The sequence below is a fragment of the Cnephaeus nilssonii genome (assembly GCF_951640355.1).
Source record: "Cnephaeus nilssonii genome assembly, chromosome: 19".
Classification (NCBI taxonomy): Eukaryota; Metazoa; Chordata; class Mammalia; order Chiroptera; family Vespertilionidae; genus Cnephaeus; species Cnephaeus nilssonii.
This window is the reverse complement of record NC_137090.1, coordinates 12,360,833-12,383,852: the sequence shown is the minus strand read 5'-3', so window position 1 is coordinate 12,383,852 and position 23,020 is coordinate 12,360,833. Positions and strand designations below refer to the sequence as shown.

Sequence of the window (23,020 nt, the reverse complement as noted above, 5' to 3'; positions counted from 1 at the left end):
TGGGACCCTTCAGTCTGCAAGCCGATGTTCTATCCACTGAGCCAAACCGGTCAGGGCCATCAATTTCTTTAGTAACTTTTTTTCAGTCTTATCATATATTTTCCAGGATGTCTTGTTTCTGACTGCTTCACTTGCTCCACTAGGGTCATAGAGCCTGAAAACATTTTTTTATTTTTTAACTTGTAATTTGAGGTCCTGCTGATTGGATTCCCTATCAGGGATAGGTCTAGGATTTTTTTTATTTTGGATTTTGTTATTGTCCTTTAAAATGTTTTTTCACTTGCTTTTCCTGCAGTTATTTTTTTTAAGGGCTAGAAGGAAACACCATGATCTTCTACCTAGTTCTATCCCATTACTATAGGTTGATAGAAAGATAATTAGAAGGAACAAATATTTATTGAGCCAGGCACTGCTCTAGGCTTTGGGAATGTAGCCACAAGCAAAACAGACAAGGAAGGTAGCCCGTGTTTTATTGAAATTTATATTGTAATAAAGAATAAATGAACCAGTTAATTACAGATTGTGATAGATGCCAGGCATTTTAAAAAGATAATGTGATAGAGGGGAGGTACTTTAGATGGAACAAACAAGTTCGTTAAAGAGTGAGCTGCCCATAAGGAAATAATCTCGAGTAGTTACTTAAATCTAAACTTTAGGCATATGTAGTCAGAGTTTTTCCTGCTCGTTATTTTTGAAAATTCCAAAGAGTAACTAGCTCTCATAAATGCATTTCTTCTATTTTCTGTTATATTCCTTCTCATACTTGAATTCTCAGCAACATTTGACTCTTTCAGTAACTGCTTCTTTAAGAAACATTATATCCTGGTTCTGTGACTTTGGCATCTCTTGGTTTTCCTCTTACTTTTCTGACTTCTCTGGATTCCTCTTACATTGCTTTTGGTGTTACTTGGCATTCTTTCTAAGATCCATTTTAGTTCTTATTCTGCACACTGCCTAGCTTATATTATCCATTCTAGTGAGTTCAGTTACCATTTGTTGACTGTTCCAAAATGTATATATCATTCATTCAACAGTTATTTATTTAAAATATATATATATTTTTTATTGATTTCAGAGAGGGGAAGAGAGAGGGAGAGAGACAACCCGGGCATGTGCCCTGGCTGGGAATTGAACTGTGACCTCCTGGTTCATAGGTCAAGGCTCAGCCACTTTGCCGCACAGGCTGGGTGGTATTTATTGTTAACTATGTCCTGTGTACGTTGGGGATATAGTGGTGAGTAAAACACACAATATTCTTTCTTCATGGAGCTGATTGACAGCTTAAGAACTTTAAGATTAGATCGCTTTCTGGAGTTTCTGATCCATATTGTTTATTGGACAAGAAAGTCTGATACTGAACTTATCTCCCAAGCCTGCTCCTCCTCTGTTCTCTATCTTCCTGAGGAATACCACTATCTACCTGGTCACCATCCTTAACTCTTTTTCTCCTTCATCCCAATTGTACTTTCTTTTGTTTCCATCTTTTAAATATTTCTGGAATCTCTTTATCTTTCTTAATCCATTTCTTCTACTCTGTTTCAGGCCACCCACATCTCTTGCCCTGAATCCAAACTCCATAGAGTTGGAAGTTTGTGTCATTCTGACTGTGTATCAATGTCTGACATATAGGAAGTACCCAGTGAATATTTCTGAATAAATGAATGGACAACTAAAACTGTCCCATAACTGATCTATCTGCTTTCAGTATTGCCAACCTATAAATTGGCCATCACACTGTACCCACAGCTCTCCAAAATGGAAATCTGATCAGATCATTTCCATACTTAAAGCCTTTAAGAGGCTCTATCTAAAGTTCTTAAAATGACTGAAGTACCTAACACACAAGGCCTGTAATCAGCTGCTCCTTTTCTTACAAGCCTCATCTTTTCCTTTTGGAGCCATACTGAACACTGCGTTTGTTTTGCGAAACGTATTCTTTCCAGGCCTTACAAGCTGCCTGTATGCTTGGCGCTCTTTCTCTTCTGTTGCCTTGCTAACATCATTCATCTTTCAGATTTTAATTCTGGGTCCTTTTTATGAACACCAGGTGCGGATTGTGCCCATCTCCTATTTTCCCACAGTATACTCTTCTTTCCCTCTCATAGAACTTCCAGTGTTACATCAAACTAACCTATTGCTTTAATCCCTTACTAAACTACTGGGATCCAGTAGATACTATTTTTTGGTTTGTTGGCTGAATGGATAATTATACTAAAGGTCAAATTGCTAAGCCTCACTATTTAAAGTTCTCTTTTGTGCACTCAAGATGTTGTCCTTACTGTTGGTGCCAAGTTATGCAAAAACTTCCAAAAAGTTCTTCAATCAATAAGTCCTTTGACTTTCACATATACAGAAAAACCATGACTTCTGAGTATAGTTACTGCAGACACTTCACCTACATTGTCCTATGCATAGTAGATATTCTATAAATATTTATGCATTTTAAAAACTGAAATATGGCCCAGTCAGGTGTGGCTCAGTGGTTGAGCGTTGACCTATGAACCAGGAGGTCACGGTTTGATTCCTGATCAGGGCATATGCCCAGGTTTTGGGCTTGATCCCTGGTGTGGGGGCATGCAGGAGGCAGCTGATCAATGATTCTCTCTCATCATTGATGTTTCTATCTCTCTTCCTCTCCCTTCCTCTCTGAAATCAATACAAATTTATTTAAATATATACATATAAAAATAAAATAAAAACTGAAATATGAAGATCATTGGAACTACTGTCGTAAATATTGTAGGGATTACTTCTCATTTGCAAAGGTTGGGCTAGGTGATCTAGTGCCATGATTCTTGTAATATTTTAAACTTAATTGTGGCTTTCTGTTGTATTCTTATTCATTTTAGCCACAGATATTTGCTTCTAAGTTACTGGTTGAGAAATAAGTTGGTCTGTCTGAGTAAATTTTTCATGGAAATGAAGATTAAGTGCCAAAACTTAATTTTAACTATTTGCTTATAATCTTTTAAAAAATATATATTTTTATTGATTTCAGAGAGGAAGGGAGAGAGAGAGAGAGATAGAAAAATCAGTGATGAGAGAGAATCATTGATTGGCTGACTCCTGCACACCTCCCACTGGGGATCGAGCCTGCAACCTGGGCATGTTCCCTTGACCGGAATTGAACCTGGGACCCTTCAGTCCCCAGGCCAATGCTCTATCCACTGAGACAAACCAGCTAGGGCCTTATAATTTTTTTTAATATATATTTTTATTGATTGTAGAGAGAGGAAGGGAGAGGAAGAGAGAAACATCGATCGGTTACCAACCCCATGCACCACAACTGGGGACCAAACCTGAAACCTGGGCATGTGCCCTGACTGGGAATCAAACTGGCTACCTTTTGGTGCGTGGGATGACGCTCAGCCAACTGAGCCACACCAGCCAGGGCTGTTTAGAATCTTTTGACAGGCATTTCTAATTGGATACAAAAGTAGAACCCTATAGTAACAAATAAAATGGTTATTAAAACAGCATTTATATTTGAAGAAAAATTTACTCTGAAGAATAATAGACATTTATTTCTTGATCACTGAAATATATATTGGTTAAAAGCCTCTACTAGGCTATCCTACCTAATAAAAGAGTAATATGCAAATTGACCCTAACTCTGCTACACCCACAAGCCAATCAGGAGCAAATATGCAAATAAACCCAACCAAGATGGCTACAGCCACAGAGAGCAGGAGGGAGGCTTGGGTTTCCCCGGCAACAGAGGAAGCCAAGCTTTCTGCACACCTTGGCTGGCCTAGGCCTCCACTCCAGGCTACAAAGTTTCAATTATAGAAGAAACATAAATCCCAAAAGAAATGGCTGCCGGCCATGCCACGGAGCGAGCAGGAGGCTTGGCTCCGCTCCAGGCTACAAAGTTTCAATTGTAGAAGGTAAATAAATTCCAGATACCAGGGCCTCCGCTTGGGTAGCCAGGGGGTGTGGCTGGCCTGCAAACCACCAAGGCCCCTCGCTCAGGCTGCCCCACGCCCCAAGGGAACCCCACCCTGATCCAGGACAACCTTCAGGGCAAACCAGCTGGCCCCCACCCGTGCACCAGGCCTCTATCCTATCTAATAAAAGAGTAATATGCAGATTGACCATCACTCCCACACAATATGGCTGCCCCCATGTGGTCAAAGATCCTGCCCCCATGTGGACACAAGATGGCCACCATAACATGGCCAGCAGGAGGGCAGTTGGGAGGCACTAGGCCTGCAAGGGAAGGCAGTTGAGAGGGACCAGGCCTTCAAGGGAGGGCAGTTGGAGGTGATCAACCCTGCAGGGGAGGGCAGTTAGGGGTGACCTGGCCGGCAGCGGAGGAAAGTTGGGGGCAAACAGGCTGGCAGGGGAGCAGTTAGACATCAATCAGGCTGGCATGGGAGTGGTTAGGGGGTGATCAGGTTGGCAGGCAGAAGCGGTTAAGGGCAATCAGGAAGGCAGGCAGGCGAGCAGTTGGGAGCCAGCAGTCCTGGATTGTGAGAGGGGTCCCAGATTGGAGAGGGTGCAGGCTGGGCTGAGGGACATCCCCTTGCCCCCCGTGCTTGAATTTCATGCACCGGGCCTCTAGTTATGGTATAATTTTATTGATTAATTGATTTAGAGAGAGAGAGAGAGAAACATTGATTTGTTGTTCCATTTATTTATGCATTCATTGGATAATTCTTACCTGTGCCCTGACCAGGGATTGAAGCCCCAACCTTGTTGTATGTATCCAGATGACGCTATAATCAACTGAGTTACCCAGCTAGGGCTAAAATTTCTAATTTTAATAATCAAATTCTCAATTTAAATTTAATTTCAGTTACCTGTTGTCCTATCATTATCATCATCATCATCATCGTCATCATCATTATTTGGTTACTGCTGCCTGTTCAAAAACAAATACCTTTGAAAAAGTTAAGCAGTTTACTCAGAAGTGTGGAATCAAATAAACAGGCTTTTGTAAAACCAAAAGGGTAACTTTTATTTTTGAGGAAGGAAGAGGGAGAGAGAGAGAGACATCAATGATGAGAGAATCATAGATTGCCTGCCTCCTGCACACCCCTACTGGGGATGGAGCCCACAGGCCTGGCAACCTCTCGTTTTAATTTCCTTTCTCAGATCACTGGTATGATTGAGCATATTTTCTTGATGATTCTCCTTTCCTTTTTTGTGTTAATTGCCTGTTGAGTTTCATTTACTCATAACTAGCAACAACCTATGTCTGGCTAGATCTAAATTATACTTTTACAATGGCTTTATAGTATTCCCTAATGATCATCAATGGCTGCTACAACCTCTCTGTGAAGAGGACTTGGGAATCTGTAGTTTAAAAGAGACCTGAGAGATGTATCATCCAAATGCAACATATGGACTTTGTTTGGAACCTGAGTATGAAAGCGTTTATGAGACAGCCAGGAAAACCTGAACAGTGACTGGATATTCCCTGTTATTTCATTAAGGATTGGGAAATGGCACTAGTCTAACTCAATCCTTTAGCATTTATTACCTAAATTTTCTTATAAAGGAGAGCTTCCTTTATAAACTGATTTACCCCCAAAGTATAGTTTGTACAAGAAAAACAGAATAAGTGCTGGATTCTTTAATTTCCATACTTTTATGTTCCAAGAGCTCTTCCTTGTTCTTACTCTCCCTCCAAATCCCCAGTTTTAAAAAATACCATACCGTTCTGGTTTCATGGATGAAATGACTTTTCTTTGGTCTCTGAGTATATTAATTATAGTGTTCATTTGTTTCCTGTTTTATCTGTTTCCTCAGAGTCCCTTTCCCCTTTTTTTCTGGTCTCTCTCTTCCAGGTTGGAGCTTCAAATACCAGATCACCCTTAATTATCCCTTCATGTTTTTTTAAGAGTGAGGTACTAAAAAAAGAAGGCCTAAGCTTTGTGTGGCTGGATGCAGCTTATTGCCTATTGGGAACCCAGATTTTGTACCCAGACATTTGAGTTTTTCCAAATAAAGATAGCTTCTTTGGAGGTGGGGGAGGGAGTGGTAGATAAGCCTAGTTATCAGAGGAATCTGGGTAAGGGACGGAAGGGAAAGGGGGCTGTCAGTATTACTGTTTGGTATGTAGATTTTCACTTCATTCTCTGTATTTGGCTGTGCCTGGTATCCGCTAGTGTAGAGTCTCTCTGACTGCGTTTCTTCAGGAAACAAACTTCCTATCTTTTGTGTGGGCAGGCAAAGAGGGCTACCTGGCTGCTCTGGGATGGCTCTGGGGACCTACCAGGGATATTACTAACTAGTGCAGTGATGGCGAACCTATGACACGCGTGTCAGCACTGAAAGGTCCCAGGTTCAATTCTGAGGCGGCAGCATGCCGAGGATGAAACATTTGCTGCTCCTGAGGATGAAACATTTGCGAAATAATGTTTTTTCCTCAAAGTGACACACTACCCGAGTTATGCTCAGTTTTTTGGCGAAGTTTGACACACCAAGCTCAAAAGGTTGCCCATCACTGAACTAGTGCATTTAGACTTGCATTCATCCCCCCTGTTTTCAGCCTACCCTCACCCCAATTCCCTAATTAATTAAATAGTTTTCAAGATATGGATCAATCGTATTTACTTATTCACTTATCTATTGATGGACATTTAAGTTATCTTCCAGTATAAACTGTTACAAATAGCCCTTCAATGAATATCCTTGTACATGCCATTTTGTGCATGTATATTTGACTTTTAATGATAGGAAACTTGTATTACAATATTTTGTCATTTTATTTTTTTAAATATGTTTTTATTGATTTTAAAAAATATATATTTCATTGATTTTTTACAGAGAGGAAGGGTGAGGGATAGAGAGTTAGAAACATCCATGAGAGAGAAACATCGATCAGCTGCCTCCTGCACACCCCCTACTGGGGATGTGCCCACAACCAAGGTACATGCCCTTGACCGGAATCGAACCCGGGACCCTTCAGTCTGCAGGCCAACGCTCTATCCACTGAGCCATGCCGGTTAGGGCTTATTGATTTTTTTTTTCAGCGAGAGAGAGGAAGGGAAAGGGAGAGATAAAAATATTGATATGGGAGAGAAACATCTATTGGCTGCCTCCTGTACACCCCCTTACAGGGGATTGAGCCAGAAACCCAATCATGTGCCCTGACCAGGAATCTAATCAGTGACTTTATGGTGCATGCGATTTGTCATTTTATTTTAAACTAGTGGCCATGTGCACGGATTCGTGCACATTGAAAGGAAATTAATTAGAAGAAATATTTTAATATTGCTATTCACCCTTTCTCTGTAATAGAAGTGTCAACCAAATTCACGATTGGCAATGACAGATCAAAACACACATGAGATTGGCACCAGCGAGCGCTTTATATGTATTGCGCATGTGCGAGTCAACGTTTATTTTTAAATTGCCAGTGTGCGTCATATGTACCGGCCGGTAGCTCGGACATATGTACGGTTGGTCACTTAACCTTTCATATATATACTAGTAGACTAGTGGCCCGGTGCACGGATTCGTGCACATTGAAAGGAAATTAATTAGAAGAAATATTTTAATATTGCTATTCGCCCTTTCTCTATAATAGAAGTGTCAGAGATGAAAGAAAATTAGTAAAATGTATATGAAAATAATATATAAATTGATTAATAAACAATAACAACATGATATAACAACAAAGACATGATATAAAGACAAACAACAAAAACATGATATAAAAACAACATTGATAAAAAACAATGATAAATTGATTAAACTTACTGTATTCTAATATCTCCCTGTATACCACATTAAGAGTAAAAACACTTTCAGAGTGCTTGACAAATTTCCCTTGTGATGAAGTATTTACAACTTTAACTTTAATGTCACACGCTCTTCGAACTCGAGAGAAAGCAACATATAACTGACCATGTCCGAAAACGGGTTCAGGTAGGAATATTCCTACTCTGTCTAGAGTTTGTCCTTGTGATTTATTAACAGTCATTGCAAATGCTGGCATCACGGGAAACTGCTCAATGTCATCTTTCGTTCGTAATTTGGATCACTGTCTAATATCAATAATATGTGAGCGTGAGGCAGTCCGCGTTTCTGAAATTCGATGACATGAATTTTAGCTATTAGTTTGCCAAATCGAATTTACATATATCATTTAAAAGAGCATTCATCTTAATATTAAAAACCCTAGCTACCAAATCAGGTCTGTTTTCAACTTTTTTTTGCCAGCATTTTAAATTATTTACAATATCTGCCCATTTTGGGTTACACATCATGGTTACAAATAAATTGGGTTTGCAATACTTCATTACAATTGCCGTAGCATCCTGATATCGCTGCTGCATATTTCTGGTACTACACTCAAAAGACTATGGAAGTATTATCATTTTACCAATTGGCACATTGTCACTTTCAGATCTAGATGTGCGATAATCCATCAAACCACTATATTTTTCAACTCTCAACTTAGATTGGTTTGCTTTAATGAAATTTATACAATTGGCTTCCATTTTTTAAAAAAAATATATTTTATTGATTTTTTACAGAGAGGAAGAGAGAGGGATAGAGAGTTAGAAACATTGATGAGAGAGAAAACATCGATCAGCTGCCTCTTGCACACTTCCTACTGGGGATGTGCCCGCAACCAAGGTACATGCCCTTGACCGGAATCGAACCTGGGACCCTTGAGTCCACAGGCCGATGCTCTATCCACTGAGCCAAACCGGTTTCGGCTGGCTTTCATTTTTTAATATGAATTGACAATATACTGTTGAGTTAATTTTCCTGCATTTAAAATAGGATTGAACGTGTCCCAGACGGAGAGATGAAATCCATAATACTGCATTTGTGTGACTGGCGTCCTTACATTTCATCTAGTATTATTGTCCATTACACTGTCGGGTCTGAGTCTTAATGCAGTTTCCGTTCCCTAGCCTTTTTCACCATGTGAAAAAAGAATAGGATACGTCATTTCTCTAATGTAGGAAACAGGATACTGATTTGTTTAATTTTAGTGGCATTCAGATTATTGGGATCTGGTTTACGATGAATGAGCAAGTCCCTTTCAAAAGGAGGTTCTCCATCTTCATTTATGAATATGACAGCAACTTCGGTTACACGGGATATCTACTGGATCACTATTAAGATCATATTTAATCGCCATTGTTACTTCTGTGGCGATTAAATATGATCTTAATAGTGATCATATTTCGCTGCTGCTTCAGATTGGGCTTCCTTTTTTACCTCATGTAGCATCTTGTATGATTTTGTTAATTCGTTTATTTCATTAATGAGGTTGTTGATATTGATCATGAGTCTTTCTGAGCAAGCTTGGTTTTCTGGCATTGCTAATCTTTTATTTGTGGCTTCAGCCATATCTAAAATATAGAGTTGAGCAAACTTCCAAGAAATACCATTCGAAGGATGTAAAGTTCCAGTACAGTGATAAACTTGACTATGTATTCTGAAACAGTATGGCCCATATCCTGGTGGTGATGTGATATTTGCACTCATTAAAGCAAAAGCAAAAGAACTATTTATCGAACAAATATTTTCCATGAAATTTTTACTGTCAGAATCTTCTTTATTAATGATAAAATTAATTTTTTTAAATATGCAGGGTATTCTGGAAAATTTACATCATTTGGACAAACTTTGCCTTTGCTACAACATTGAGTAAATTTTCCATCAGATGGTTTTTCATCGGAGAAATTTAGTGATAGCAAAATTGACATGTAACGGTCATTCCACCACAACTACGTTTGATAATTGCATTCTTATTTCATTTTCGCTATGAAGGCAGTTCCTACCAGTATTGGTAGTACTTGTTGATGACTGTTCTTCAGACATTCTGTCGATGATGCCACTTTCTTTCAGCTTCAGAATGTCAACAAAAACAACCAAATTCACGATTGACAATGACAATGGCATGTGATGGGTGCCAGCGAGAGCTTTAGATGTATTGTGCATGTGCAAATCAACATTATTTTTTTATTTTTTAAAGGTAACTTTTTATCTCTATATATATATATATATATATATATATATATATATATATTAAAGACAAAGCTTTTTCTTTTTTTTAAAATATATTTTTATTAATTTCAGAGAGGAAGGGAGAGGGATAGAGAGATAGAAACATCAATGATGAGAGAGAATCATTGATTGGCTGCCTCCTGTACAACCCCCACTGGGGATCAAGTCCCCAACCCAGGCATGTGCCCTTAACTAGAATTGAACCTGGGACCCTTTAGTTCACAAGCCAGCACTCTATCCACTGAGCCAAACCAGCTGAGCCAAACCAGCTAGGGCTCAACATTTATTTTTAAACTAGTGACCCAGTGCACAGATTTGTGCACATTGAAAGGAAATTAATTAGGAGGTAGCTGGTGGGGTGGGACTGGGCAAGATGGTTAGACATGCCCTGGAGCCAACCTCCCACAGCCCACCCCTGGCGGGCAGCACGCACTGGGGCTCGAAGGGCTTCTGCAGAGTGAGTGGGATCCTTCTGGCAGGTGGGGTTCCTCAGCCTGGCCTGTGAGGATTGGGCGAAAACCAGCTCTCTGACATCCCCCGAGGGGTCCTGGAGTTCAAGAGGACACTCTGCAAAGATGCTGTCATACAGGGTGTGGAACGCAAACGCAAGTGTACAGTAAACCAGATTCGGGGCCAACAGTGCCCCAGCAACAAGATAACCCATGGCCGAAGGTAGAATCACGTGACCCCATGAGGAATCGGGCTCCCTCATCTCTGGTTCTTAGGTGCGTCACCTGAGAACGCAGCTGCCAAGTCACTGCAGCTCGGCAGCTCCTGCATTGAGCGTCTGCCCCCTAGTGGTCAATGCGCATCATAGCGACCGGTCAGACAGTCAGACACTTAGCATATTAGCCTTTTATATATATAGATGCCACTAATAAATCTATTCCAATTCATATATTATCTTTTTATGATGGAAATATCCAAGTATTAAAGTAGAGAGAATAGTATAATAAATTCCCGTGTATCCATCACTCAACCTCTACAGTTAACACCATCAAGCCAATATTGTTTTATCTGTCTCTGCTACTTCCCGTCAGCATTTACACCATAATTTTAAAGTAGATCAAAGACTACCAGTGAATATCCAAAAGATAGTTAAAAAATCACACCTAAAAGTTATAAATGATTATTCCTTAATAACACTTAATCAGTATTCGCATTTCCCCAATTGTCTCATAAATATAGCTTTTTTTTTTAAAATATATTTTATTGATTTTTTACAGAGAAGAAGAGAGAGGGATAGAGAGTGAGAAACATCGATGAGAGAGAAACATGGATCAGCTGCCTCCTGCACACCCCCCACTGGGGATGTGCCCGCAACCAAGGTACATGCCCCTGACCGGAATCGAACCCGGGACCCTTGAGTCCGCAGGCCGACGCTGTATCCACTGAGCCAAACCGGTTTCGGCAAATATAGCTTGTTTTAAATTTTTATTTATTGATTTTAGAGAGAAAATGGGAGATGGGAGAGAGAGAGAGAGAGAGAGATAATATTGATTTGTTGTTCCACTTATTTATGCACTCATTGTTTGATTCTTGTATGTGCCCTGACCTGGAATCAAACCCACATTCTTGGCATAGCAGGACAACGCTCTAACTGAGCCTTATAAATATAGTTTTGTTGTTTTTAAAAAATATATATTTTATTGATTTTTAACAGAGAGTAAAGGAGAAGGGATAGAGAGCTAGAAACATCGATGAGAGAGAAACATCGACCAGCTGCCTCCTGCACACCCCCCACCGGGGATGTGCCCGCAACCAATGTACATGCCCTTGACCGGAATCGAACCTGGGACCCTTCAGTCCGCAGGCCGACGCTCTATCCACTGAGCCAAACCGGTTTCGGCATAAATATAGTTTTATAGTTTGTTGTTTTAATCAGGATTGAAACAAGATAGTCCACATATTTACACTTGGTCAAATATGTCTCTTAAGTTTCTCTTAATCTGTAACAGTTCTCCTTTTTCCCCTCTCTTGCTATTTAGTTTTGAAGAAACAATTATTTGTATTAGGAAATTTTCCACATTTTGGATTTGGAGGGGTGGGGAAACCACACCCCTTGGGCATGATTAATATGGTCTGTCCTTCAGTTTCTTAAAAGATGCTACACTGATAAGCAATTCAATTGAACTGGACTTAACTAAATTGAACAATAATTGTTAAAAATTTTCCTTCCCCATCTCTGCAGAGGAAATAAGAGGAGGATACTATCTTGGTGGATACATAGCAATAAATCAGCCTTTTATTTGGTGGTATTACTTTTTAGACAGCTACTGTAGTCAAAGTTTCTACTTTAAAGGGCTTTTCTTCTTCTTTTTTTCTTTTTCTTTTTTGTCTCTTGCATCTTTACTCCAATAAGCAACAACCTCTAGGGATCTTTTTGTTAAACTTTGGGAGCTTGCCTTTTCAAAGTATTCATTTGTTTTTCTCCAGAACAGTGGGGCAAAGCAGTCCCTATAAGCCATCTGGACTTGAAACCATTTTGCTTCATCACAAAGCTTATTCTTTTTAGATCCTGACATAAGTCTGTATTGTCTACTGCTTTTTTTTTTTTTTTTTTTTTAAATAGTGTCTGGTTGCTCCCAGGAGAGTTCTATCTGAAGTTACATCACTGTTGTTGTTGGCTGATTAGTTATTGAGAGGAAAACGGGGTATCTAGTTAAGATCTGATTATCATACATGCTAATAAGTCCATTGATGGGCTCACCCCCTGCCCAATACTTTTTAAAAAGTGTGTGTGTGAGAGAGAGACGGAGGGCTGGAGGCTGGGAGGAGATGTGCGCCTTACACCCACATACAGAGGGATCTGACAAACTCCCATGCTGGGGGGCAGTAACCAGAAATTTCCAGGGGAAGGATGGTTTTATAGTTTGAAAAACTGTCCCTTTCCAGCCTTGATTTTTATAGTACACTAATCTCATCATTTGCCAAATGTAATAGAGGGTGTCCAACTTAATAAAGTTAAGCTACTAACAAGAAGTTAAGACACATTAAATCAATTATGAATAGGCTGCTTATGGATATTCGTTTACTTTTTTTCTTCTTCAAAATGTCTCTGGCAAAAAAAAAAAAAAGTCTCTGGCTACGGCAGAGCCTCCAAAATACTATTGCCTTTGCCCAAAAATACTGTTATATGCAAATTATAGTAACCAAAGGAAACCTCATTTGTATTGGAAACTCTTTTGTAAGTACCTTTAAAATATGTTATAAAATGAACCTATTTTTAAAAAAATATTTTTATTGATTTCAGAGAGGTAGGGAGAGGGAAAGAGAGATGGAAACATCAATGATGAGAATCATTGATCAACTACTTCCTGCATGCTCCCTACTGGGGATTGAGCCCGCAATCCGGGCATGTGCCCTTGACGGGAATCAAACCTGGGACCCTTTAGTCTGCAGGCTGACGCTCTATCCACTGAGCCAAACCAGTTAGGCAACTACGTGGTTTTAAAAAATCTTATTTTGTATCCAGAGTTTAAAATGCTAAGTCCTTATTTCATAATGTCTTGCAAGAATTGTGTCATATACTAGCCTGAGACTGAGTTATAAACCAAGGTTATGCTGTTGTCCCAGGTTGGTGTCATTTAGGCAATAATAGAAATACTAGCCATCCTGTATTAGTATTCACCTCAAATTAGGTGACTTGAATTATTTGAGATCTTTGCAAATCCATCTTTCATCAATCACCCACATTTAATGTCTGTTTTCTTCTGCTAAATTTCAAGCAATGAAGCGTAGGACCAAGGCTGTCTTGTAGTTTACTACATTCCCACCACCATAGAGTACTTAGAACAGTAGGGACTTAAGTTGTGTGCAGAAAGGATGGATGAATGGAATCTTATTTCCCCACTTCACTCCCTTTGTGAATCAGAGGAGAGATTCCCAACTTATTCTTGAGCTAATGATTTACCCTTTGCATCAACTATGAAAATTTTAATCTTGAATTATATGTACCCCTGCATGCCATGACCTTTATGCCTCTGTCCCTTCGCTTATACTGTTACTTCTTCCTGAAATGGCTTCTTCTTTTTAAAAAAAATCCTCATTTGAGGATATTTTTCCATTGATTTTTAGCAAGAGGGAAAGACAGAAATATTGCACACACTCTGACCAGGGCCTGGGCCAGGGAGGAGCCTGCAACTGAGGCACGTGCCCTTGATGGGAATCGAACCTGGGACCTTTCAGTCTGCAGGCCGACACGCTATCCACTGAACCAGACTGGTTAGGGCCTGGCTTCTGTTCTTAAAAAGTAGATCTAGTCACTTACTCTGTTTCTACTGCCCCTTATACTTGCTTCCATTATAGTACTTTTAGCCTGGTATATTGTTGACTGTTTACTGTGTTGTTTTTTAAAAAAAATACATTTTATTGATTTTTTACAGAGAGGAAGGGAGAGGGAGAGAGATTTAGAAACATCGATGAGAGAGAAACATCGATCAGCTGCCTCCTGCACACTCCCCACTGGGGATGTGCCTGCAACCAAGGTACATGCCCTTGACTGGAATCGAACCTGGGACTCTTGAGTCCACAGGCCAACGCTCTATCCACTGAGCCAAACCGGTTAGGGCTGTTTACTGTGTTTTTTAATGGCTATCATGAAATAAGTGCTTGGACTAGATGGTGGATAAAGAGTTTTAGTTTTATATTTAATATGTTATTTAACTTAACAGTAAATCTATGAATGATATTCCTTAGTAGTTTGTAATAAATGTCTTTACATTGCCTAACTGCCTGTTCTGTACTTCCGCTGACATCGGGAGAACAGTCATTGTAAATAGGTATGTGGCTTTATTTAATTGTGACACAATTTTTTCTTTGACTAGAAAGGGACAGAATGGGATATGTTCCTGTTTTATGTTATCTCAGTTAGTTTGTATGTTAAGGTGAAATTATAGGAGCAGAAGCAGATGTGTTTCTTTGAGGTAAATTAAGAAGACTTTAAAACAAGAGTCACTCATGTTTGTAGTCTGCAAAGCTAGTAATGAGGTTCAGCAGTACTCACACGTGCTGCTAGCCCACCTGCAATAGAAGTGGAAAGCCTTGTTGGAGAAATTTTTTAGTGTAACTATTGACACCTATTGTCTATTTTATCTGAAGTTATAAGAGAGTTAGGTATAGAAAAAAGAAACAGCCCTGTCCGGTGTGGCTCGGTTAGTTGGAGTGCCCTGTACACCAAAAGGTGGTAGGTTTGATTTCTGGTCAGGGCACCTACCTAAGTTTGGGGTTCAAGCCTTTGTCAGGGTGCGTGTGAGAGGCAGCCGATCAATGTTTCTCTTTCACATCGATGTTTCTCTCTCTTTCCCTTCCACTCTCTAAAAAACATCAATAATAATTTAAAACATTTTTTAAATCATTCAAAAAAAAAAAAGAGCAAGGCAAATGAACTTTTTCATTTGTACAATAAACATATCTCTGAAAAGTTTCGTATGAACTCATTTTTTGTATACTAATCATACTTTAAAGGCACCACAGGAATTTTTCATTCAAATCGACCTTATAGGAACCTTTCCTTTAAAAATAATTATATTTAGAAAGTAAATAATAACCTATTAATCTGTCTTATGTGTAAACCTGCATTCTTACATACTTAAGCAAGGTTCATATGTATCATAAAAGATCATCTGACAAAGACCAGCATAGTACTATGAATTTATTTACCCTGAGGGTCTAATTACATTTCCCATGAACAGATACTTCTGCTATAAATCTCCTCAAAATAATAATATAAATATTCCAAAGTATTGGAAAAAGCACAGGACTCAGAACAATAATAAAATAATAGCTCATTTAAAAAAAAAAGAAAGAAAACAAAACACAGTTCTCATTACCTCCCTTATAGCCTGTCCCCCCCCACACCCAGGAAAAGGGACTCTCCTGTTAGGGCCGTGAATCCAAACCTTTTTCCTGCCAAGAGCCCTATTGGTGTCCGATTGAATTTCATGGCACCTTCTCTATTTTTATTTTTATTTTTTTCCCTAAATTCTTACATCAGCATTTTTTACTTTGACATTATTGTTACGTACCACATAGAGCTGGGCCGTTTTCTGAAGTTTTTTGTACTTATCCCTGTTCTTTTTCCTGAGCTGGTCTGTCCTATAGCAACTTCTGTTCCCAAGGTGATTATATCATTAGGGATAGTTCTCAAAACAATGCCCCAAAGTAGCCTTTTTAGCAGGTATTTTTCTTAGGTAACAATTTAGAAAATGTCAGTTATTGGTTACTTTTTCTTGATTATTCTTTGAAGGCTATATGGAGTGTTCATTTAACTAGGCTATCATTGCCCTGTAAGATCTATTAACATGCCTTATCAGAACTGAGGAATATTTGTTTTTGTTGTGTAATAGTGATTAGCTCTCAACTGTACATTTTTAAACCAAGATGTAGTGCACATTTAAAATTGGGATTTTTTAAGAGCAGAGAGAATTTTAAAAATATATTGGAAAAAACATTTACAGTTTTTATAAATGGGGGAATCATTCTTGATTTCTTGTAGAACTTGAAGATGCATTGAAATGGAATGCTTTGTTTTGTGTTTCATATATTTACATGCCTGGGAAAAGAAGGATTCTCAAAGGAGTTTATGATGCCAAAAAAACTGAAAGTCCACTATTTAGAATAAGAAAGGAAAAAACATACCCTTATGAGAAATAGCAATTTGTTTTATAGTCTCTAAGTTTATGTTTTAATTTGCTGGAAGGGAAGTCCTGGGATTATGCATTTGCCATGGAATATTTTCGTTATTGATAGTCCTTTCCTGTGAAGGAAAACCGCAGAAGCAAAAGATTGCCATTTGGTGATAAACAGCTCTGCCTGTCCAAGAACTGCCACACAATTAAAAAAAAATCTCTCTTCCTTTTGCCATATTTACTTAAGGTGGTCAATATAGATATGAGGCCTCAATAGTCGTAATAAAATGCAAAAATTTTTGAAGCTTGAATCATCTAGATAGGTCTAAGTAATTCTTGCAGAGTAAACGTATAGTAGTGACTGCTTCACAGTTATGGATTATTCATGACCTTCTGTAGCCAGACTGGGTCGCCAAGAAACAAAGCAGGTACAAAGCTGTGTGCTTGTGATGTTTCTTCTCTCCGTCAGAAAAGTCTGAATAGGCAGAATAGTGGTAAAATTGTTTTCCCCCAACTTTATTGAGAAATAATTGACATATAACATTGTGTAAATTTAGGGTATACAGTGTACAATGTAATAATTTGATTACATATATAGTAAAATGATTACCACAATAAGGCTAGTTAACACATTCATCACTTCCCATAGTTACAAATTTTTTTGTGTGGTGAGATCTTTTATGTCTATTTTCTTAACAACTTTAACATATACAATATAGTAGTATTGTTAATTATAGTCTTGGTGCTGCTATACATTACATCCCCAGACCTACTCATATTCTAACTAGAAATTTGTACCCATTGACCACATTTACCCATTTCTCCCACCCCTACTCCCTAACCCTATTAGTGGTAAAGTTTTTTTATCAGGAGTTTAGTAGCACAGCATTTTAAGTATTACTTGTAAACATCTCTATGTTCTTTCAAACAACATTTTATTAATAGCACAAAAGAAACCTAAAATAAGAATTTCTAGTTACCCAGATGAAGCAGTTTAGTTAGTTAAGGGAGCATTCTTTTCAAAGCATGCCAAAAATAGTTACATTTTCTTATTAATACTCTATCTTTGCTTATATTCCCGGGTAAAAATGTTGAAATAATTTACCCATACTTTATTAGTAGCATATAATTGCTGCTTTTCTGTTCATATAACCTTTTTTCTTTTATTGATTTCAAAGAGGGAGGGGGGAGGGCGGAGGTAGGGAGGGAGAGAGGGAGGGGGGGAGAGAGAGAGAGAGAGAGAAACATCAATGATGAGAGTGAATCATTGATTGGCTGCTTCCTGTGCACTCCCTGCTGAGAATCACATCTGCAACCTGAGCATATGCCCTGAACCATGACCTCCTGGTTCATAGGTGGACACTTAACCACTGAGCAACGCCAGCTGGGCCATCCTGTGTACTTTAAAGAGAAAGGAAAAGAGAGGGAGTGAGAGAGAAACTGTGGTTGGATCTAAAGGTAGATTTGCTGATGGATTGGATATAAGGTATTAGAGAAAGAGAAAAGTCAAAGCTGACTACAAAGAGTAAACAGCAAAGAGAAAAAGTTGGTCAAGACTGAGCTTGCCAATGTCAAGAAGTTGGGGAGAAGAGGAAGAACCAACCAAGAAAATCAAGAATGAGCCCTGACCGGTTTCGCTCAGTGGATAGAGCGTCGGCCTGCGGACTCAAGGGTCCTAGGTTCGATTCCGGTCAAGGGCATGTACCTTGGTTGCGGGCACATCCCCAGTGCAGGGCATGCAGAAGGCAGCTGGTCGATATTTCTAGCTCTCTATCCCTCTCCCTTCCTCTCTGTAAAAAAAAAAAGAAAAAGAAAAGAAAATCAAGAATGACAGCCAGTAAAGTAGAGGAGAAGAAGGGGAAGTCCTGGAAGTCAAATTTTAAAAAAGTATTTTAAAGAGTAATCAGTGATGAGCTGTCAAATGATGCTGGTTTTAAGATGAGGATTGAGATTTGATTCTTATATTCAATGATAATCTCCTTGATGAGAACAGTTTTAGTAAATTAAATTTGGTAGAGATATTTCTAGAACATGCTCTTTTTCTTAGGAATTTAAATTCCATGGTTCAGCCCTGGCCGGTGTGGCTCAGTTGGTTGAACATTGTCCCATGCTCCAAGAGGTCTCCAGTTCTATTCCCTGCAGGAGTTGCCAGCTCCATCCACAGTAGGGGGCGTGTAGGAGGCAGCCAATCAGTGTTACTCTCTGCCACTCCCTCTCCCTTCGTCTTTAAAGTCAATAAAAAAACTCCCTCTTACCCAGCTGGCGTGGCTCAGTGGTTGAGTGTTAACACTTCGATTCCGGTCAGGGCACATGCCCAGTGTGGTGCTTGCAGGAGGCAGCCAGTCACCAATTCTCGCTTATCATTGATGTTTCTATCTCTCTCCCTCTCCCTTCCTCTTTGAAATCAATAAAAATATATTAAAACAAAACAAAACAAAAACACCTGGCATAAAAACAAAAAACAAACACCCTTTCCCTCTCTTTCTCTATTTAAAAAATATAAATTCTATGGTTCAGGAATCTAGAAGACTGTCCATTAATCAAATTAGCATTTAACAAATATTTATTGCTATTTCGTCATCCTTTGGTTCTCTACTTGTTGTACATGTTATGTGCAAAATTATGTAAAAATTGTATCTTGAATTGAGATGAACATGCAAATATACTAGTAAAGCCATTTATGTATGTGGGGGGTAGGATATATGTATTTCCTTTTGAATGTCTATTATATGATGTGAAAACACTCATAAACAGATTATTTTGTCAGCTTTTCTATATTTGGAGGTTTTATAACTTTTTTTTTATAGAGAATCTAAAAAAAATCAACCTAAGTTCATGATTCTGGTATCTTTTTGAGTAGTTAATGCCTAACTGTGCTACTTGATATCAAGAAACACAGGAGTTGATAATGTTAAAAAAATTTTCACTTCTCTAATGAAAATATTTCTTTTACTAGAAATTCATTGAATTTGAAGACTCTCAAGAACAGGAAAAAAAGGATTTACAGACCCGAGTGGAATCTTTAGAATCTCAAACAAGACAACTTGAACTCAAAGCAAAAAACTATGCTGACCAGAGTAAGTAAAAATACCTCTCTTCATAAGTGGGTTGTAATAGAGCAATGACTCATCCTGACATTTGATTAAGGTTCCAAATACATGCTTGAGATTGTTATCCCAGACTCAAGAGTGAGACCTGGGAGCTAGATTTTAGTTCTCTTTTGTTCACATTTTCATGTGGCACCCATATCTGCAGAAATGACTAAATTAAAAATACCTATATGACTCTCTTCTTCAATTTAGCTCTCAGCCTTTGTTGTAGTTAATATTATGCTAGATCCACTAACCAGGATTCTGTGGTGTGTGCATGCGGATCTTACTACACAAAGTTTCATTGTTTTCTGTATTGTTTTGGGATTTAAAAATGTAAGAGAAACTCTAGCTTTGAAGTATGTATAAAAAAATTACTGAATTCTTTTTTTTGTTCCTTTGTAGTGGAAAACTGAGGGCATTTAGAGGAACAGATTGTCATTTCTCACAATCATTTTATTTTTAATGTAATTTTATATTTTATTATTTTTTAAAATGTGTTTTTATTGACTTTCAGAGAGGAAGGTAGAGGGAAAGAGAGATAGAAACATCAATGATTAGGGAGAATCATTGATCAGCTGCCTCCTGCACACCGGCTACTGGGGATCGAGACTACAGCCTGGGCATGTGCGCTTGACCGGAATCAAACCCTGGTTCAGTTCGCAGGCCGATGCTCTATCCACTGAGCAAAACTGGCTAGGGCTATATATTATTCTTGATTTTAAAATAATTACTGTTTCAAATCCCAAGGATGATTTCCCCTTTTTGGCTAATCAAAGCGGTCCTAATTGAGACAAAATTAGGAAGAAGTGGGGAGAGGCTTCAGGGCCTGTTTTCAGGTTTGATTCAGGCAGGCAGAGTGCTCTCCAGTTTTCCTTCTCAACAAGAGATGGCCAGCAGTTACCCTTCCCACATCACCATTAAAGATGCATAGTGACACCTGCTGCATTCAGGATGGGTAATCTTCACTACCAGGCTTGGATAACTGTGTGGTAACTGACGGCTCCCTCTAGGACTCGGGAAGAGCCCAATAGGTAATCCGAGAATCGCTGGGAATCTGGAGTTCATTGTAGAATTCAAGGAGAACTCACATGGCTGTCAAGCAGATGTCATAGAAGGGAGCCAAAGGATATTTGGTCACAGAAGCCAACTAGAGTGATAGAGAATAAGCCATGTGTCATGTCTTTGTATTTTTAGGCTTATAGATACCTAGACTGCTGTACCCTTCCTTTGTTAACACTGAATACATCGAATGACTTCTATGATTTTACTATAGAAATTTGAGGTGGTAGAGAGCTGTATGATGGACTGCACAGTGCACACATTAACTAATACACTCCTGGAGTCACATTACTGTGAGTACCACTCATCTAGTGGCAATTATAAGCTTTTGGTATATTTTAAGAATTGAGCATTTTCTATTCAAAGAAGAAAAAAATTAGCTATTGGAGATATTTTAATCCTACCTTGATTGTATTTTCATAGCAGGAATTATGGAGTATTTTAGAACCAAACACTACTGGCACAGTCGACAGAACCAACCTCTCATTATTTGACCTATTACATTTTCCTCTTGGTTTCTGAAGATTACCAAGTTTTGGATAAGGAACTGTTTTATTAGAAAGGAAGGCACCCCTAGTCTAGAATTCTTTTATACTTTAATTAATCAGATTCTATGATTAGGGAGTTACTAAAGGAAGAATTACTTTGCATTTGAAATTCTGATTTTGATGAAAGTATGTTAAAGTATCTCTCTTCTATTCAAAGGAACTGCTGCTTTTTTCACAAAAGTAACCAAATGGAATGGGCTAGTAATTTTTTTCACCTATACTTTATCTTTTTTATTACTAAACATTTAAAAACCTACTTCCTGTTCCTTTTTAGTAAATGTAAACAAAATGTTAAGATTTGTTACCATTGCAGTGAATCCTATCTACCTTTTTAGGAACTGTCATGTTCTGTGGTATCCAGTCTATCATTTCTCTCTAAAGTACAGATTTCTGTTTTCTATTTTAATTCAAAATAATTTTTAAAAATAAGATATCTTATCTTGGTGTCTAAATAACAGTTAAAGAACTTACAACTGTGGTTAAGAAAAACAGACCATTCAGCTGCCCCAAACTGACAACACTAAATCTCTTGGCTCATGAGCTGAAGCTATAAGGAGCCTTCTTTTATGACTGCTTTGGGATTTATTCCCTTCTCCGTTGATACCTTGGAGTCTGCACACGTCCTGACCTGGTAGGGGCAGGTTGGAGCCTGCAACCAAGGTACATACCCTTGACCGGAATCAAACCCAAGACTTTTTGGTCTGAAGGCCAACACTCTATCCACTGAGCCAAACCAGCAAGGGCTAAATGTATTTTTTAGTGTGCCTAATGTGGTTTTATTTTTTATTTTTTCATATTCTTTTTTTTTTTAATTCTTTATTGTTGAAAGTATTATACATGACCCCATTTCACTCCCATTGACCTCCTTCAGCCTGCGGGCCTCCACCAACCCCCCCACCCAGGCCTTCACAACCCTATTTATTATCTGTGTCCATGGGTTATGCATATATTTATACAAGGTCTTTGGTTGATTACCTCCCTAATTAAATAAGCCCTGGCCCGTGTGGCTCAGTTGGTTGGGCTTTGTCCAATGCACTTGAAGGTTGTCGGTTCAATTCTGGTCAAGGGCATGTGTCCAGGTTTTGGGCTCGATCCTCTGTAGGGGGCGTGCAGGAGGCAGCTGATCCATAGTGCACTCTCACAACATGGTTTCTCCCTCCTCCTCCCCCTCCCTCTCGGTTAAAAATCAATAAAAACTATTCTTTAAAAAAAAATAAAATAAAAATAAATAAGCACTTATTTAAGGCCACAGAAATAACTGATGATAATACCTGTAGTAAAGGAGGGATAGATTTTCTGATTAGTGCCATATTTTTAGTACCATATAATGGCATCTTACCAATTTCCATGTTAAGTGTCCAACCATTTGACCATTCGACTAGCTGCTATGATGCGCATTGACCACCAGGGGGCAGATGCTCCAGCCGGTAGGTTAGTTTGCTGCTGGGGTCCACCCTCTCGCAATCCGGGACCCCTCGGGGGATGTCAGAGCCGGTTTCAGCCGTTCCCCGCAGGCCAGGCCGAGAGACCCCACTGGTGCATGAACCCGTGTACGGGCCTCTAGTATTTATATACTAGAAACATGTTAGAGTCTTGCATTTTAAAAACTGTCAATTCTGGCTTATGTGTGTTAGGGCACATATCCCTTTTAGAAAATAGCCACAGTAAAAGTCCAAGTTCTGCTTTGAAGACCACTTCCTATGTTAAAAGGGGA

General features: G+C 38.8%; 1 protein-coding gene across 2 annotated transcripts in view; it reads left to right on the top strand.

Moving 5' to 3' along the window:
- The window catches only part of SPAG9 (sperm associated antigen 9), a 104,251-nt gene that overhangs the window by 3,837 nt on the left and 77,394 nt on the right, over window positions 1-23,020 (top strand). For both annotated transcript variants that reach the window (XM_079797899.1, XM_079797898.1), the window contains exon 2: window positions 19,564-19,684. In XM_079797899.1, coding sequence (XP_079654025.1) covers window positions 19,564-19,684 — 121 coding nt within the window. The remainder of the gene's footprint in view (window positions 1-19,563; window positions 19,685-23,020) is intronic.